General features: G+C 40.8%; 2 protein-coding genes across 2 annotated transcripts in view; one reads left to right on the forward strand and one right to left on the reverse strand.

Annotated features, from left to right (window-relative positions):
- The window catches only part of elp4 (elongator acetyltransferase complex subunit 4), a gene marked incomplete at its 5' end in the record, with an annotated part of 51,802 nt that extends 47,630 nt beyond the window's left edge, over nucleotides 1-4,172 (reverse strand). Inside the window, 2 exons of the mRNA XM_083995773.1 lie at nucleotides 2,723-2,758; nucleotides 3,995-4,172. Of these exons, the coding sequence (XP_083851899.1) occupies nucleotides 2,723-2,758; nucleotides 3,995-4,172 (214 nt within the window). The remainder of the gene's footprint in view (nucleotides 1-2,722; nucleotides 2,759-3,994) is intronic.
- Nucleotides 4,173-4,284: 112 nt separating this feature from the next.
- immp1l (inner mitochondrial membrane peptidase subunit 1) lies at nucleotides 4,285-18,204 on the forward strand. The gene is made up of 6 exons (XM_083969302.1): nucleotides 4,285-4,357; nucleotides 11,441-11,551; nucleotides 11,646-11,734; nucleotides 11,997-12,123; nucleotides 17,404-17,514; nucleotides 18,084-18,204. Exons 2-6 carry the CDS (start codon nucleotides 11,447-11,449, stop codon nucleotides 18,168-18,170), a joined length of 519 nt encoding a protein of 172 aa, XP_083825428.1. The 5' UTR covers nucleotides 4,285-4,357; nucleotides 11,441-11,446; the 3' UTR covers nucleotides 18,171-18,204.
- Nucleotides 18,205-19,803: the final 1,599 nt, after the last annotated feature.

Consider the following 19,803-nt stretch of genomic DNA (forward strand, 5'->3'; position numbering starts at 1 on the left):
TATAATCACATAATCAAAATAATTTATATAATAAACACTGATTTAAAAAAAGGGTGGCTTTATCAGTTTAACTGTCAACTAGCGACATTTGTTAACCCCCATTTACAGCATATGTCTGTCATATCTCTTAGCCTTTCACTTGAGTGACTACATGCTGTACCTTATATTACTGTGTATTTGCCGAGGTGCCTGTTATTTGTAGACCAATATCTTTGCCTCTTTGGAGCTCCGTTGGTCTCTATTAGGTGTATAATATCACCTCTCTCACATGTGTGTGACTTTGCATTTCAAAAGCTCTTCTACAGCTGAAGAAAAATCTCCAATAACCTTATTTTATAGTTACGGCTTTTCTTACTTTACACTATAATTCTGTTCTTAATAGTGCCAACTCTTTAGTCGTCTTATTGTGTATTTACTTGTTTGTGCATTTTTGCTACTTTACAGCCTACAGCACTTCCCCTACAGTAGGGCTGCGGCAATATACTGTATCTGATCACAACACAAGTAACTGGTACACAACTTAATATAATCTACCTATATGGCTGTGTTTGAAAATATGTATCACATTAATGTACTTTTTAATTGCATACTGAAATTATTTTGCATGTACCCTGAATGTATACTCCCACTGTATTATATCTTGTAGTTTTACTTAAGGTTAAATATGTTTTATCCTCTAATTTTCCAGTTCGAATTTGTCAGTGAAATAATTATAGGGAGAACTTCAAAAATACTTGTTCGTCTTCCACATCACCATTAAAACTGTGCTCAAAACTCATATTTCTTACTCAATTCAAAGTACACCTCAAATATGTGAAATATTAAAATGTAAAACAATTAGTCCACCTTTAGTTGTAACTATTATGGGTGCACTGAAAGAAAAATGCATTCTCTTAAACTAACGAATGGAAAGAAACCATACATGGTCAACATAATAAGAGCTGGGAAGCTTTGTTCCTAACAAAAACACAAGAGATGAGAGATCTTCAGACAGAAGCCATACTGGGCTGATCCCCCTCTGGTTGACAAATCAGGATGGACAGCTCAAGACACTTCAAAGGCAGACAACGACCAGTCTGATAATTTTATGTGTGTCTCACAAACAGGCCATCACGGCTAAAGGGGCAGACTGTAGGAGACGACTGCCTGAAACAAACACAAACAAACACACACTCCAAACTCCCCCAATCCCACCCACCCACATAACAAAACAGACACACAGACAGCACAAAGTGCGCACGCATACACACACACACACACACACACACACACACACACACACACACACACCACTCTTTCAGAGACAAACAGAACAGAGCGCACACACGCATTTCACCTTTACTGTGTCTCTCATTACCAGATGAAACCAACCGTACATTGATTCACAAAATGGAAGGGAAGAACGCATTAGTGTGTAATCACTGACTCCTGCATCGATTGGGGGGATGAATTAAAGGGCAAAGCAATATCATCAGTTGGTATAGGCCTTGGCTACACACAAATTACAGCTTCAAGGGGAAACAAGACTACCTTAACCTTACTGTCTACCAGTGCATATAGCCTAGCCTATGATGAATGATAATAATAATAATAATACAGTGGAAGACATTTATGTCCCTAGAAAACCCACTTGCTTTGAATGTAATTCCAAAAACTTCGATAACACATCTGCAGATGAGCATATTAATTAAGTATCACAGTAGGAGTGTGAACACCTGGGATTCTAACTAGCGACCTTCAGGTCATCAGTCTATTTGCCATAGACAGTAATGTCTATGGCAAAGAAGGAAAGAAAAAAACTAAGAGCCTAAGCACAGACAGATGGTATTAGCTGAGCCACACCGAAGTGAAACTCAATCTAGTGTTGGGAATATATTCGATTTTGGCTATATATACAAGAATCTATTAATTGTAAGTTAAAGCAGAAGTAAGTGATATATTTGTGTTAATATAAGTCTTAAATAGTTATATCTTCCTACAGCAATCACTTACATAGAGTGTTTGGACCGAAACACGGGTCTGTCAGTCCCTCTGCTCTGCTCTGAGCCGAGGAGAAAACATTTATCGTATCCTACAGTTTTTATCCAATGAGGAGAGCAGCAGAACGGCATGCAGGGCTGTGTGTGCAGCCAAGGGACGCCGTGAATGTGGTGACGTAGGGACGAGGACTGTTATGGTGCGTTCAAGGAAACTCGTAACTCGTGTTTTTCCTACCTGTGAAGTTGTATCAGTTTGATCTGGTACGAGTTCACGGGTCGGAAGTTACGAGTGGCAGTTATAGTGACTTTCACAGGTAAAACAGGTCGGAAAAACACGAGTGGGTTGCCTGGAACGCTACAAAATCGTAAGTTGTGACTTGAAGCTGTAATTTACGGTTTCAAAAGCCTGCCTGGAACGCAGCATTAGCCAAAACGACCGGATCGCTTACTTCTGCTTTAAAGCTACATTTCTCTGACAAGTTAATCCAGTGTCATTTAAAATCTACTGTATGCATTTCATTGACTGAGAAGCTGAAGGCTATATTGTGTCAGAAAAGAGCAAGATATTTGCCCCTTCCCAGTTTCAGTTTCAAGCGTCCAATATTACATTTGATTTATCTTTATAGACACCAATGTACTGACAGTGGTTCATCATCTATGACTCTTCTTCCATTGAAATTATGATACCTCTTCAAAGGACCTTTAAATCATATAATAGTTGATTTGAAAAGTGGGAAGCTCACCTATGAGAAGCACTGTTCCAACTGCTAACCCACCACCTGTTTGTGGAGAAAAGAAAAATAATAAGATCAATCACATGTTACGGACTTGCTCTGAATCATTGTAAACCACTTGAAGACTTGCTTTATCCAACTGCTTCATCCTTCAGTCTCTCTTCACAACTCCACTGCTGTGCTGCTGGTTATTTCTGAACAAAAGTTGATTATTCTGCCTTCAAATCAAATCTAATTTAAACACAGACTATTGTAGTTATTGTTCTTTTATTAACCCACAATGTTCTAGGATTCTGTCCAGATATTTGTCCTGTATGCCTAAGAGGACTGGATATGTCTGATGAGAATAAAGTGGCTTATAACATGTTAAAGATGAGAAAACATGAAAAATGACAACTCAGATGTGGCTACACCTATACATTTACTGGGATACACCATACAACACAATCATAATATAGAGAAAAAAACATGAATCAGATAAATCTTTTATTTAATTAATTATTAATTAATATTTTTTTTCTTTATCTACTTGCCTGTGCATAGCAAGAAGAGAGTAGTAACAAAAAAATCACAGTCTAAATAACCCAACCAGTGATTCTATATGTATTTAGGATTAAATGATGCCATAGTTTATTGTGTTAGAACCTAGTATGTATGAAAATATATGAGGGGCAACATGTAACAATGGTTTCTGCATTGTAACGGGTAACATTCATATCTCACATAAAAAATACTCTGCTAAAACAGGATATTGGTGCATTTATACATAATAAAATGTCCAGTGCCTACTTTTATCATGCTCTTGTTTGTGCCCATAGCATATCAAATATTTCATAGACAATGTTATGAATCATTAAATGTAATGTTATAGTAACTGGAGGAAAGGGGTCTTTAGGTGTCAATAAAATTGAATTTTGTGCCAATTCTAATAAGTGATATTTTAAAGGCTGCTGCTGCATGAACATTAACATTAAACATGAACAGAAACAACGTCAACAACACAATATCAAATGAAGCGTAAATATAATGTGATGATGAGTGTGCCTGAAATCTGAAGGATGTCAATGATGCTAATATTTACTTTCACAGTTTTTCCCAGCCCTGGCAGTGGTATAATCTGCTCTCCTGTATGGTTAATAGATTCGCCTTGGGAGAAAGTAATTACACCAATAGACTCCACACTAATTTTCAGTGTATTTAACGTTAGCTCACGTTACATTACACATTGCACAGTTAGCTGTTTAGCTAGCGCTACCGTTAAACCTCAACAGCAAGACTGACCGAGCAGAAAGTCCAGTGAGGTGACACCGGTGGAAACTAAGAGCTGTCCGTTTTGAACCGAGGGTCTGGTGCCAGGTATGGAGATTAACTTCCCCCTCGTTCTCTTCTGAAAACTCGTCGTATTGAACGCTGGACGCTCAGATGAGAGTTTACCCACACCGCTCACGGGGGCTGCCATACTGCTAGCAATGTGGTGACGCCGGGGAATGTTTTGGAACGTGTCGTCCAATCAGGAGAGACTTTGTTAGAGCTCGACCAATCAGGGCGCAGATTGTTACGGCGCGGCTTACGGAGGCTTTCAAAGGGGAAGTTCAATTTGATGTGTGAATTGCATGGTCGGAGCACTGAAGCAGACATTCATAGGTGAGTACAGCTTCGCCGCTATAAGCTGCTGTTATATGTCGTGTTTCTGTGCTTTGTAGGTGAAACGTATAACTGTCTGTGTGTGGTGTAAACCAGAAGCTATTAAAAAAAAACTAAGACTTGTTGTGAATCATTCTGCTGCGGCTCTGACCTTGTTATTTCATTGCATAACATAACATAATATTATCTGACAAAATTATCTCTATGCTACTTGAATAACAGGATAAATCAAGCTGCAGCCTATGCTTAATATTTTTATTCTATTCTATTCTAGTGTAGGCTACTGTAGTTGGGGAGTACAAGATGCGCCTACTGAGAACATAGTGTAGCCTACTTCATCATCAACAACAAGCAACAACCTCAACTAAATTGGTCCATAGTGTAAAATCCTGTATGTGTCACTGGATTATCAATAACTGATTGGAACTGTTGTGTAACAAGCAGACGTGTACAGTATCTCACATCTCATGATATCTCACTATCATCGCAACTGTAACTACCAGAAACTGAACTGTTATTTTAGGAATAGCCTATTTGTTTTATGTTTTAGGATTCACTTAGTCTATGTAGTCTATCTATAAGCAAAGAACTGCTGCAAGAACCTATGACGCGAGTATAACCTAAGTAAAGAAATACTCTATCTTCTAACTTATTGGGTTATTGAACGTACTCTGTAATGAATTGACCTTGATGATTTTGAATATTTTGAGATTTTAATGTGCTATTTTTAGTAGGCCTATATACAGTATAAGTAGCCCTAATGTGGTTATTTATATTTAGTTTCAGTGTTTTGCTTACTGTAGCCTACATTGTCACCCTGGAATATGACAAATAAAACTCTCAACTGTTGTTTGGTGGCATCACTGTTGGACTGTATTGAGGTAGCCTATTACATTTTGGATATTGCCCCAAGCCTATAAAGCACTGTAGTCATTTTAAGCTGACAGTGAGTGTCACTGCAGATCCCTGTGCACCACTTCCCCAGTCACAGGGCTCAGCAGGTGTAAAGGTGAGGGAGGAATGTGCAGAGCATTAGAGGCATACAGAGAGCAACCACTGCAGCTCAAGGATAGCTGCGGGCAGATAGACGTGTTGAGCATAAGCTTCTTCTGAATGTCACTCACACTTTAATGTTTTTAGTAATGGTCACAGACCAATGAGCACAACTCTTAAAGCTGATAATACCAACACAGACTGTTCCTGTTAATACCTTCCTGTACACCAATCCAGCTGAGTGAGTCTATAAGAGTATTGTCTTAATTTGAAATACTTTCCTTTAACAAAGATTTACTGAAACATAGAGGTAAACCTGAACATTTGAGGCTCAATATACGCATGTACATTTTTTTTTTTTTACTGTAGGCTATATGTTTTTATTTTATTTTACCATCATTAAGATACGTATAAGGGCAGTAATGACATTTTTATATAATTTTTTGATAATATTTTTTTAGCTCAGCAGAATTCACACTTTATATCGAGCAAATCTTTTTTTGAAACTATCTTTAATATCAAACTGACATTCAAATACACTTATAGTCTATTTTACAACACTCTATTACACTGCATTTTAACAGCAGAATCACTTCAAAATAACTGAGCACACTGCAATTGCCTCTCTTCAGACTGAAGTCTCCAACATTAACAAAAACTAAAAGAGCTCCTACATAAAATCCAGGACTAAAATGTGAAATGTACTGTAGCACTGGGCTCTGCAGTTAATGGACCTTTTTCACTTTCTACATTGACATGTCACGCAAGGAGAAGCACAGGTGTTAATAATAAAATTCATGATGGATGAATTCCATTAAGCTGCTGCGGTTATGGCGTCTTTGTATTGTGGGTGATGGCTCACTGTCACATGATGGGACACTTAAATGTCACATTAAAAGTGTTTTGACGAGTCAAAATCTCTGCAAATGCAAAAGTCCTGTTGACGTACATATATTCGAGAGGTCTGAATGTCCTGGTAGTTAAACTACTGGTTGGGGAAAGGCCAATTTCTTGTGTATCGTGTAATGTCCACTATTAATAATGATAGACTGATGAGTGATCAGTGTAATCCTTAAGACGGCTGTGAAAAAGCTTTGTGTGGCAGAGAGAGGCCAGAGGCAGCACAAGATCACAGGATACTGTTAGGCTCCAGAGGAAGCAATCGCCCAACTGCTCACTTTACAAATGCTCTTAGCAGAGGCAGTCCTGCTGTTTTGACAGCACTGTTGAGATTTATATGTGCTGACAGGAGACCAAGGGAATATATCATGACTGACAACACTGGGCATTGAAGAAAGCCTATATGAGACAAATAAGATGCACTGCCTGACCTGCATCTCAGGAGGAGGAGAGCCTAGTTCAGCAATGTAATGTGCAGGATGCCCATACATTGATGTGGAAACTCCCCGGCACAGTGCCAGTCACCTGATACCTTATGCTTGTAAATCCCAATTGAACCCTTGGGCTCTGTTCTGTAGCACAATACAGTGTGTAGCAGTGTAAACACAGCAGCCTAATTGTACAAAAATAACATAATTTTCTCAATTTTCAACGTGTCATCTGTTCATGTGTGTTTTTCTTGCAGTGTTTTTGTCAGTTCTTTCACTCGCTGTATATCTGATTGAGCTATATAATGGCAGCAGTCATAACATGTCAGATCTTTCCTGGTCAGACTGTTTTGGTTCCTTCAGTCTAATTCTGCCATCGGGGAAGAACTGCGAGAGGCAGTTGACCGCTTGTGTCTGGAGGAGGCAAGATTATCATCACGTGCACTGTATTTGTTTTCTTAGTGTTGAAAGGAAAGTAATATAAGCACAATAAGCAGAGGATGGGTTTTGTACACAGCTAATTTTGTCCAAGGATTTGACTTTTTCCCCCTGATTCATCGTTTAATATTGTTTGAATAGCTTTATTTGGGTTTCCTGCGATTTTTTGCAGATTAAATACAACAAGCTATATTTATCTTGACCTATGGTATAGGAGAAAATAGACTGTGATAATTACAAAAAGCGTGCTCATTCAGAATTGAAGGAAATCACATTCTTAAAAATCGTACGTCTGCTTTTCTGCTGAGGTGAATATCAGGCTTTGTCGTGAGCTGGTCAGGGCAGAACACCAACTCCTTTGTGAATATGATACAACACCAGATAAGATCTCTCAGTTCTTTCAGCACCGGGCCGGCAACACGCATTCGCTTGTGGTCAATACAATAAGACTTAGTCGCTGTTTTTTCCATTCAGTATAATTGGCTGGGGACTGTGTCAACCCACACTTCCTTTCAATTCATAGCAGTTGTATTCATATCACTTGGCTATTATTTGCATTGGCTGACCCATTGATTGTAGGTTTAAACCTTCAGCCCCTCAAATAGTAACCTTGCTCAGCTGTTTCACGGCTGTGTTGCCGTTAGCAACAATGAAAAGAGCAATATGGAGATCAGTCTCTTCAATTAAGCCCCTGATATAAGGCAGACTTATAGAAGAGATGGGGGCTGGACGCAGGACTCTGTGACTGAGACTTTTGCATCTGTCACTCTCCATCCAGCCAGGTGTCTGTGTCTAAATCAGCAGGATTATCTCTGATTGCACTGATAGTTGAAACAGACCCCCCCCGGTTGCCAAACCTCCTCCTCTTTATAGCTCACATTAAGATCAAATCAAGCTCTGCGCAACAGGAATAATGCCCCACCCTTCTCTGCCTTCTGCTGCTCAGAGGAAGACATCAGAGGTGGGATTCGTCCCCTCTCTGGTGCTGCCTGCTCCTCCAGACTCCCTTCCATCTGGGATCCTTAGGGAGAAGAAGAATATCTGACAGGGGACTTGTAAGCCTCTTAGCCCCCCTGTTGCCTAGCTCTCTCTCAGCCCATGTTTTCCTAATTTAGTTGGTGTAAGGAGTCCACTGCAAGGCCCTTGTGTGCTGTTTGGATTGAAATTCTCTTTGTGGTTCTAATAGACTGGCCATGTATATCAATTAACACTACTCAGCCAATGGCAGGTTCAAATCCCTTGAGGACAGTGGCAGTAACTCCTTTTTGACTATTTCCTTATGGCTTCAATAATGTCTATTTAGTTAGGTATCAGCTTGGATTGCCATGTTTACTTTGCTTTATTATTTGTAACCATTTGACTGAGACTGTGTGCAGTATTTCAATTTTGGTGAAATATTTTTCATTGAATCAGTGATCTTAATGATGCAGTCGTTACCTTTAAACAGCAACCTTTAAGAAATGTCATTGAGTTGATGTATTTGCCATCAGTCTTTAATTATAAGACAACTTGACTCTAAGAATACTGCCAAGGTCGTTTCATTGTTTTTACCCTGAAGAGACAAGACTTTTACTTCTATGAAAGAACAATAACAATTTGCCAAATGCTTCTCAGTGCTTTCTCGTGTCAGTCATTGCAATGTTCAGGAAGCCTCTTCATTTATGTCAGTGCAGAGGACAGAATTACACCTCCTTCACGTTTTATTGTTACAGGGTCGCAGATTGTTCACTCAAAAACGCTTTTGACAGCTGGGTGGACACGATGATACACATCTCCAGTACGGCTGCACTTTAAGCTCATACTTGATATTTGAAAAAGAAAAAAAAAAGAAGAGAGGAAAAAAAATGTTTGTTTTCTTTTCATTCATTTAGTTGTGATTGCTCTGCTCTGAGTGGGAGGAGCTCCCTCCAGTAAGAGGATCGTAGAGTTAAACACACAATGAGGTGTTCCCATCGGCAGCTATCCATTTGAAATCCCCTCTTTTCGCCACTGTAGCCCTGCGCTGTGACCACAGGAGGCTGGTGGCCACAGATGGTTCTGCAGAAAGGGCTTCTCTGACTTTCTTTGTTTTCCCATGAACATGTTTAGCGTGTAATCCTGGATTAACTGAGGGGACTTTGTGTTAATTTACAGCTGTAATACAGCATTCAATTAATGCTGGTGGTAACCCCCAACACACACACATGTGTTGGGTATTAGGGCCAAGAGATTGTGTGGGTTGCCTGACTCTTTGGTCGGGAGAATTAGAGGTAATAGAGATCCAATCAGAGGTCTCTGTGGATGTCCACCTCATTCTGGATCCCAGGGGAGAGTCACTGCAGCACACATATGCCCTTTTTTTATGAAACACATAGGTAATGCTATTGTCTGTGCACATTCACACCACATGCACACACACAGACACACTATCAATGACAGAGGGTGCCTCAGAAAACCAGGCGGCTGCATATGGACTCTCTTGATATCAGTCACTGGCCGTGTGATCTTGTTATGCAAAGTCCCTTAATCCCTACCTATGATGAATGCGCACTGGAATGGGGGGTGGGTGGGTGGGGGGGCTGAAACAGAGATATGAGGGCAGCTGTATGGGAGGCTGTCCACTGTGCTTTGCGAATGAGTGCTAGCAAAGATTCCTGATCCCCAGCCTAGCAGAAGGAAGAGCACATGTGAGATCATGTCTGAGAGTGCATTACAGTAACGCACTGACAGAGTTGCTGGTGGAGAGCACGGCAAATAGAATATATTGCCATAGTACCGACCTGAGATTCACATTAACCTTTAGACCACTTGCTTCCCAACAGAGGTATTATAGGGCCAGAGGTGTTACTGTACCAGCTGAGGGAGGATTGAGTTTGTAGTTCCCGTGCAGCAGAACAAGAGACCGGAGCAGGCTGCAACGGGAAAGGGGCACTTTCATTTGGGCGCTGTGCTGAGAGTATATATACTACGTCCCCCTTCACCTGCTCAAGCGCTGTCATTCGCAATGGCAGCAAAAAAAAACATGAAGGTTGTCAGGGGTGATCATGGAACAGAGGGAAGAGCGGAGTAGCAGCACACAGGGAGGCGAAAGGATAGAGTTGGTCTTTTTTGGATCAGAGAGGATGTCGAATGGGGCAAAGAGACAAACCATGCTAGGGATGAAAGAATAGATAGAGGGGTTTAATAGGTGGAATATAGTTGGCATGAATGAGAGAGCATTGTGTGTCTGTTTGTGTGTGTGTGGGTGTGTGTGTGAGAAGAGTGGAGGGGGGTAATGGGATTAGGGGTAACACCTTTGGCAGGGCTTGGGAGAGCCACCTGACACCCGGTCTGTTGGGGACCAAGGGAGAAAGGAGGGGGCAAGGGAGAAATTGGGGGTCTAATCCATGTCCATCTTTGGGAAGTCATTCCCAGAGCTCTGAGGATTTGGGGCTTTGGTTTCCGCTCTGCTTGCTTTGGTTAATAATACCCTGGGAGGGAGAGAAGACATGGAGAGAGAAATAGGGAAAGAGACAGAAGGAATGGGGGGGAGACAGAGAAAAAGATTTCTTTACCCTGTGGTGGACTGGCAGGACAGCGCTCTGAACCAAAAATGTTTGAAGTACTGACTAACCTCTAAGCCAAGTTGTGTGTATTCTTTTCTAAACATACAGCTCTGTTTGCGTGTGTGTGTGTGTGTGTGCACCTGCGTACGCACTGAGTGACTGTGTGTAAAGATTGACTTACTTTCTTCGGTCCATCCAACAGGTTGCAGGTTGAGTAAAAGTCAATAACCTGAGTGTAGCTGGGATGTTTGCTCAGAAGACACATGGATAGTCCTTGTGTTTGTGTGACAGAGTGTTTGCAGGGCGGGAGGTTGGGCGCTGGGTTGTCTTTGTGTTTCTATGGTGCTGACAGAAGTTGATAACTGTTCTAATGATTGTGGTGGTAGTGGAGGCAGCGCAGTGTCAGGGCCCCGCTGCAGACGGCGTGGAGCTGCTTGGCTGGATGTGTCACAGCTTCTGTGTTTGTCCATCACCTCAGCACAAGGTGTTGATTGGTCCATCCTACACTGGATCAAAGTTCAGGGCAGTTTTCTGGTGTGAACTGGCTGCTCAGCCTCTGAGAATGAAACACCAGGGAATGTGCCATTTTAGCAGTAGGCCAACTGTGACAACCTTGTCCACACCTTTAAAAATTAAACCCCAAACAGCTTTTGTTTTTAGAAATCCTGTGAAGGACGTAAGCCTACCAGAAATGTATCAGACACCAAATCATTTCCTCACCACTGTATGACTAAAACATTTATAATAGCAATATACATTTTAATGATGCCATACCTTTTGGTTTGTGTTTTCTGCTGTAGGTGGAGATGTTCCGCCGAGCGCTGGGGAAGACGTTGGGGTTTGTGGGCTACACAGTCCAATATGGCTGCATTGCACATTGTGCCTTTGAATACATTGGAGAATTTGTGGTGGTTGGTATTAGTGTTATTACAGAATTAATTAATAACTGTTTTTTTTTTTTAATTTAAATTTGATTGAGATTTTTTTGTGAATTGTTTTCTTCAGTGCTCTGGTCCATCCATGGAACCTACCATTGTTAACTATGATATTGTCTTCTCTGAACGAATGAGTCGTCATCTTTGCAAAATACAAAAGTGAGTACCAGTCAGTGGATTCATTGTAAAATGAGGATACACTAACAATGTTGGAATATATGATATATACTGTATGTGTAACATTTTATAATTTATATTTTTGATTATATATGGTTTGTTATTGAATTCTTTACTTTGTCTTTTCTCAAACAAGTAAAGGATGTCAACAATTTCCTACAAACACAATGCATCTTTGATAATTCAAGATATTTTGCATTTTCTGTGAGTGAGTTAAATGCTCTTGTTTATACTTTATTTTCAGGGGTGATGTAGTCATTGCAAAGAGTCCATTTGACCCAAATATGAACATCTGTAAAAGAGTAATTGGGTTGGAGGGAGACAAAGTCTGCACAAGTTCGCCAGCAGATTTGTTCAAGGTCCACCAATATGTAAGTATGTTTACATCATACATAGGCTACCCATCATATTTTATGAATGTCCTAATGCTTTTCAGTTTTGCTTGGACACTGTTGCCTATAAAGTTGGAATAATTTTGAAGATATACACTTTATCTATCAAGAATAAATCACATTGTCACAATCATTTCATGAGAAGAGGTAAAAAAAAAATAAAAAAAAAAAATCCAACTGGGCAACATGTGTAGCCTATATATATCTACCTGTGATTACCTTTCTTTCTTTCTTTTTTTACCAAGTAAAGTTCCCGTTGGCAGTTCTAGTGTTTTGATTCCTACAACTGTAACTCACAGAGACTCTATGGAAGAAAATAGGTTAGAAAGACATAGTGAAATAAAGTATGAATGAATAATGCGTTTACAGCAAAAGACTTGATAGTTTGTCTCACCCTAAAATGACAAACAGAATCTCTATGCATAATGCAAAACTCTTTCACCGTTTGTCTTTGGTTTTCTTTGTGTTTGTACCACAGTCTATAGACCATCACAGTTGTTTACATTTTAGACCGCACACATCCATTTTGTGTCATTGGTCAAAATATCAGCTTTTGACAACACCTATATTTCCTCAGAACAGTGATAAAACCAGAGAGTGAGCAGGGGTTCTGCCGCTGAAACCACTGTCATTGCTTTTCTATTACTACTCTCCCCAACGCCCACAGCTCAGGCCTGCAATCTCTCTGAAGCCTGTTAGAGTTAGTGCCAGCCGAATGGACAGACTGATGGGTGGGCGGAGGTGTGTGTGTGCGTGTGTGTGTGAGAGAGAGAGAGAGAGAAAGACAGGGGGAAAGAGAAAGAGTGTGTACATATGTCTGCAACCCAGAGTTTGCGTTTATGTTGCATGTTTTTGAATTTATTGTGTATTTTATAGACTGCGGGCAGACTGTTGAATGGGTTCAGTGAAACATAGTATAGGGCCAAGACTGTAAGTGTCATTCAACAAATGAAATGGGAAATAAAGAGGTTTCCTATTCTGTTAGCTTCACCTCCACATACAGAGGACTGAACTTGTAATAGGTGATGTTGTTGCATTGCTATTGCTTGATCCCAGGATGTAATCACAGATTCAATAGTCAGCACAAGACATTTCTAAACTGGCCACTAGGCGGAGAGCTGCTATGTATCGGCGTGTAGGATAAAGCTTATTGACTTCCCGTTTGTTTTTGACACTCCTTTTCTTTAATTTATTTATACCCCAGTCGATCCATGGTGACATATTGGTGGCATGCACTATTGTGTTCCTCTAGTCACTTCTTCCAGTAAATCTTTCATAAGTTTCCTACAGTCAATTACTCTCAGTCGGATTGATGGGGACACAGATCCCCATCAATCCAGTGCTGCAAAGTCAAACCATCACAGAAGTACCAATAACTGCAGATACTTGAATGGCAGCTTGATGCTGTCTCCAAATGCAAGCAAGTTAATCCCACAGACATGTAAAAGTACCCAACTTTACAGCAGAAATAAACATGTTTACAACTTTGTACAAAAGTGGTTTTAGCGTATCTCCCTCTTTTCAATTTGCTGTGAGTAACACAGAGTCAGGCACTGCCAAGCGGCCCCCTCTGAGTTTAAAAAGCCCTGTGTGGTATCCAATGTCAGATCTATTTCATCTGTGATAAGGATGGAGATTTGTGAATCAGCAGTTCAGTCTTCAGCCTCGCTGATTTTTATGGTCTGACTTTGACAGTGTGATTCCTGTTTTATCTCACCAACACACCCATACACAAAAATATCCAAAGCACACTGGCAAGAAAAAAACAAAAACAAAACTGCTTGATTAAACAAAAGGCACTCTCAGTTAATTATCAAAATTTGTTACTGATTAATTTTCTGTCAGACAACTAATAGATTAATTGGTTAATCATCTCAGTTTTTTTTATTTTTTTTTAAATAAGACTTAATTTGTCAAGTAGGGATTCCTGACATTGATAATGTGTTCAATTCAGCCATGTATTTTTGTAAGTGGTTACAACAACACTTTGTTCCATTCTTTTTAACAGACTGAATGATTGTTTCCAAACTCAGTGCAAAGCTAAAAGCTAAAAATGTGCACAGTATGCCTCCAATTGCTAGTGTAACAAATGTGTTTCATTCGGGTTTATTGTGCATATATTGATGTGTTTATGAATAGGGTGTGAAGACAACTGAGAGAGGGACAATTGGCTCCATGTTGAAGTGAACTTGGGATCGAAATATTGGATTTTCTTGCCTCTCTAAGCTGTTCCAGTCATCATCTTCACAGATAAAGAAGGTGCGAGCTTGAAATAACTGTTGAGCTAGTCTTCACAAAGCTGATTGTCACAAAGCATTCTTTTTAATTTGTGCTAATTTCTTTGCACCCCCGGGCAAAATCCCTGGCTTTATGTAACAGCATTTTAGATAACTGAGAAAATACCCGCTGTTCACATAAATGTTTGGGTTCCCTTAGGGACACCCCACCACCCCACCCCACCCCACTATCCCTCCAAGAGAATGTATGTGTTTTTGTGTGACTATTAGGATGGTGTGAGGCAATAGGGGTGGACCTGTAAAGATGAATTTTGGAAGGCGGTGTTAGAGCCTGTCAACACCTCCTTTTTTGTTCTGACAGACAGACAGGTCCTATCTACCCTCAGAGATCCAACAGGAGACTAATTGCCCTGTCACCTTTTAGGAATCATTTCTGTGTCTGAGCTATTGTGTCAAAACAATGACACTTGATCCCTAATATTATAGCAAAGCGGGAGGGAGAAAGCGACAGAAAGAGAGATGTTTTTGCTGTTAATATGGACAGAGCAGTGTGGTAAAAGATGAATCCTATAAGCCTGCATGTATTTAAGCCGAACATAATTCACCACCTCAATCATGTTAACATAATGAGCACTGTAATAGTGTGGCTGTTAAACAACACACCTCCGCAGTGAGGAGAGCTCTGGTTTCAGCTCATCTTGACACATCTCTGACAGGTACACAATGCCTTGCGTTGACCCAGCCCACACATCCACAGGATCTCTGCCATTCATCAGAGGAGATGCTGCCGGCAGGGCAGATTAAAGTAACTCCATATCGAGATACTACAACTTGTGTGTAGGGCCTACGTGGATCTTCAGAGGTGTGTGTGGTTGGAAACATTATCTGTCGCACTGTCAAAATGAGACGTTGTAAAGACTAGGCCTATGTAAATACTGTTCACGTGCTGAAGTAATGAAATGCTTAGGTATTTACTCACCACAAAGAAACCTCTTAAACAGCAAAAACAAGTTTTCATGGTTTTGTGGTGATTTACACGTGTTTGAAACACTTTTCTTTGAGAAACTCAGTCAAGAGTGGTGGTTTACCTCGTTACACAGCTGTGGTTAGTCCTCTGTCCCAGACGCTGTCAACGCAATAAATAAGACCAGAATGCGGTAGCTATTTACCCTGTTTACTCCTGTTTTTTCCTTTGCTGAGGGTTTCCCTGCACAGCAGGTTCTCTGAATAAGGCAGGTCTTAGACCTACAATTGTAAACGTGATTCGTACTGTGGTGTGCTTTTATGAAATTATGTACTTGAATGGGTGATGTGTGAAGTACAGTTAGGCTATTTTATATTTTTCTATCCTTGAAATGTTTTTTATTGTGTCACTATGTGTTCTGTTGTTGTGTGACATGTCTATGGTGAAACCAAAGAGGAATTTCCACTTAGTGATAATAAGTAATAATGTTTTCGTAATCGTAATCATAATCGTTATTATTCAGAGGTTTGCATGAACTTACTGTGTTTTTTTTTTTTTTTTTTTGCTTGCTCACACACCTGTGACTTGCAGGGTTTCCATACGCTTTTATCTTAAACAATTCAGGTTTCAGACACCTTCATCTTCTCATTTTAGTCCTGAAAAGTAGTCTTGTTTTTTTTTTGATTGGGTTCTTCTGTTTATTTTAAAGCCCCACCTTTTCAATTGCTGATTGGATTGATTGACTTCTCGATTGATTCCACTCAGACTGGATTGTGACAGAGCTCATGATGTCAAGAGTGGCTGTAAAAAAGCATCCTATATTCAGGAAATTAAGTGTTTTTTGAATATTCTGGACTAACACCTGAAATTTCTTAATTAAGCCTCTATGTCTTTAGGATGATACTGTGATTCTTTTTTAAGGGAAGATGAGGAGAAACAGGATTCTGGTTTGACAGATGACAAACGGTGGTGTTTCCTTTTCCTGTGCTTGGGAGCCAGCATATGTTACCATGTTAATGAGGTGTAATGGTGGGAATCCAGCATGCTGACATATGGTTCTCAGATGACTCCTTTAATGATATTCATTTGTGTCGTCGTTATTTAGTGAGTTGTTTACCTCATGTTAGGTCAACATGTCACTGGCTCATGATTATGTCACATCATCTGTCTCAATTATCGAATATGAAATGAAACGCAGCGTCCCACAGTAGGACTGAAAACTCTAATCAGAGAGCCGGGTGATGGGAATAAGGAGAACGAGCCGAGGCGAAGATGTGACGTCACCTCAGTCAGTGTGGACAATATTCTGTTTCTTTATTCATGTTATTCTCTTTCCTCCATAGGACTTTTGCCGTTAAAAAGTTAGGCAACACAAAAATAGACTCGCGGATTGTGATGCCCATTATGACAATATAATGTGTTGTTGATCCTGTCTGCACATATAGGGGGGACAGCGCACTTAATTAGGGCCTTGACAAGCCTACTCTTCTAAAGTGATGAGATTAATCATAATTGGTGTCACTGTGAATTAGAGCCCGCTTGGATGACTGCCCCACTGGCAGGTCGGACCGCGGTGGAGACCCTTGGACACTGCTGTTAGCCGCAGCTTAGCCCTCTTTTTCTCCCTCTTTCCCTCTCTCTCTCTCTCTGCCCAGCTATCTCAGGCCCCTCTCTAGCTTTGCCCTCCCTGGGTAAGAGGGGCGCAGATCTCAGCCAACAGCCTAATGACCCCGTTTGAAGTTCTTCTAAATCCCTCCCGACCCTGCCCGTTACCCATGACCCTTCTCCTAAGACGGTGTGGGGTTAAAGAGGGACAGGCAGGTTGACGTTAAGATAGGCTGAGGAGGGAGGTATGGCTGAGGCAGCTCGTTGGGAGTAGGGGGTGGGGTTAAGGTACATTCTCACTGCATAATAGATCAACTCACTGAAAGTTACGTTCTAGTAGTGCTGCAATCTCTGCAGTGTCACTTTCTCTTTGATTCCTTTGTTTTGTGGTAAAGCAGTCTACTATATCTTAATCATTTCCCCCCCTTGTTTGTGTTTGGTGATGTTTTTTAGGTTCCAAAAGGCCATGTATGGCTAGAAGGGGATAACCTTAGGAATTCATCTGACTCGAGGAGTTATGGCCCAGTTCCCTATGCCCTCATCCGAGGGCGTGTTTGCTTAAAGGTAACAGGGGAGGTGTGCTGTATATGTGCTTTCAAGTATTCAAATCAGTATTTAGAAAATCAGGACAGTAGTTTTGATGACGTCTCTCATGAAGGGATTTCCGACTGTTAGGTGGCCAAGCCATTTGTTGTTTTTTTATTTTTTTTAATCAGTCCAGTATGGCCATTATAAGCACAGTGCAGAGATGTGAGTCAGTTGGAAGTTCAAAGCAAGTGTGTCTGATTGACCAAAGCCTGGACAACATATTGTCTAGCTTTCCATTCTGCTGTGTTGTCATGTCACGGGATGTCATAGCAACCACGACCCTGGAAACAGGTCAGCCAACCTTCTGCCCATCTGATTGGACGGCGACACTCCACTGGAGGCCCTATTACGACAGCTGATGAAATAACAAGATCTTCTAGGAAGTCAAATGCATCATTAAAAGCCATATTAGCAAATGTGTCCAAGAAGTGAGATAATGTGTTGTACATAATGGTTGGGAGTGTTTTTTTTTTTTCTCGTCATGCCATCAGTTTCATCTCTGTTTTAACCCATTGTTTCTTTGTGCCCTTTGTCCATATACACAGCTCTGGCCACTGCATAGTTTTGGGACCCTCGGTGAAAGCCCAACCAGACGGATCATAAAAACTCAGAGTGACTCAGACTCAGATTGACTCATGTACACACTTTGTTTATATTGTACGCAACTTTTCTTCCCGTCATTTTGGAATAAAACACTTTTCAGTTATACAGGCCTGTGACATCATCATTTTATCCTTCCACAACTGACAGTGTCCTGTTATTTGAAGCTCGCCGTGTGCTGACTGTGGCTATGAAGCGCTGTAGGAACAGCAATGCGTGAGGAGCGAGCAAAGCTGTGTCTCTGTGGAACTGCTAATGGCAGAGAGCATGCAGAAGGAAGATGAGATGTAAGGTGTACTTTGGGGATTGCGCTCATTCAGTAATAACACAAACAAATAATTTTCAAATCAGAATTAAAGATCAAATTATATCTAACACTAACGGTACATAAAGTGCATTGGGATAGCGACTTGTAGCTGAATTTAACTGTTCAATTTAATGGGTTCTGAAATGCACCTAAACCACATACCGGTATTTATGGGATGGTTGTACATGTAGGCTACTTAAAACAGTGATACGTCTACATCTACAAACTATGACCTCAGCAAAACATGTCTCATTCCCTTAAGATGTTATTAATTTCCTGTTTATGCTTTCTTAGTAATATGGCAAAACAAAGGCTCTCTCAATGTTCAATATTTCATCATGCTGCCAGGGCAATTGAAAAAATGTCAACATTTCCCATTTAACCATACAATATTAATAAGCACTTACTAAGGGCCATGCTCACCACTGAATGCATTGTGTGTGTGTGTGTCAGTGTGTGTGTGCGTGTGAGAGAGAGAGTCCAAACGTGGTATACATTTAACAAGGTTTCTAACAGGGTTGTTACAGGAGTGTTTGTGCATGACAAAGACTCAAGAGGGGAAGTTAAGTCATAGTTATGTGGACGGATGAAAAGCGAGCATTAGTCACATGTCATCGTTTGTAATACCTAAAAAGATTCAATCCAGAATAAAAAAAAATTTAAAAGACGGGTGCAAATATAAGTCAGCCTCAAGTGATGCAGTTTCCACCTCTGAACAGCAGATGAAATCCAAAACACAAGCGCTCACACAGGAAAGATGACCCTGAGCAGAGTGTAGTGATGTCATGAAAGTGGGAATTTAACAGAAATCTGACCAGAGGCAGAAACTAAACTAGTTGTGATTTCATATTTTTTGTCATGTTCCCGCTGACACTCACAGAAACCTCTCTTATGTTTTCCAAGGCATGTTCCTCCTGTTCAGGCCTTTCTGGACACAGAGACGTCAGCACATATACACATACTGAGCAGTGGAAGCTCAGCTGGTCATTCTCCAAGGCAGAGAGGGACTCTTCTCCTTAGAGTTCCCCAGGGGAAGTGAGTTCTCGGCAGCCGTGGGTCCCTGTCCAGCTGCTTCCTCTGTCTGGAGGGGGCCAGAGGGTCACAGAGACAAGCCTGTGACACTGAATTATCTGCCTGAGTGTGACTGTGCCTGCTGGGAGGGACGCTCAAGACTGCGTAAGTGTGTGTGTGTGCATGTGTGTGTGTGTGTGGAAGATTTTTCTGCAGGGTCTTGCTTGAAGCACATCTTTGTTTCTCAAGGTTTAATATTCATCTGCTGCGTGTCAACATGGTGCCAGTGTTCAGCTGAAATGCTGACAAGTAATCTTAGCATGCTCCTTTAAAGATACTGCCCCATA

The sequence above is a fragment of the Trachurus trachurus genome, assembly GCF_905171665.1.
Source record: "Trachurus trachurus genome assembly, chromosome: 3".
NCBI classification, from domain to species: Eukaryota; Metazoa; Chordata; class Actinopteri; order Carangiformes; family Carangidae; genus Trachurus; species Trachurus trachurus.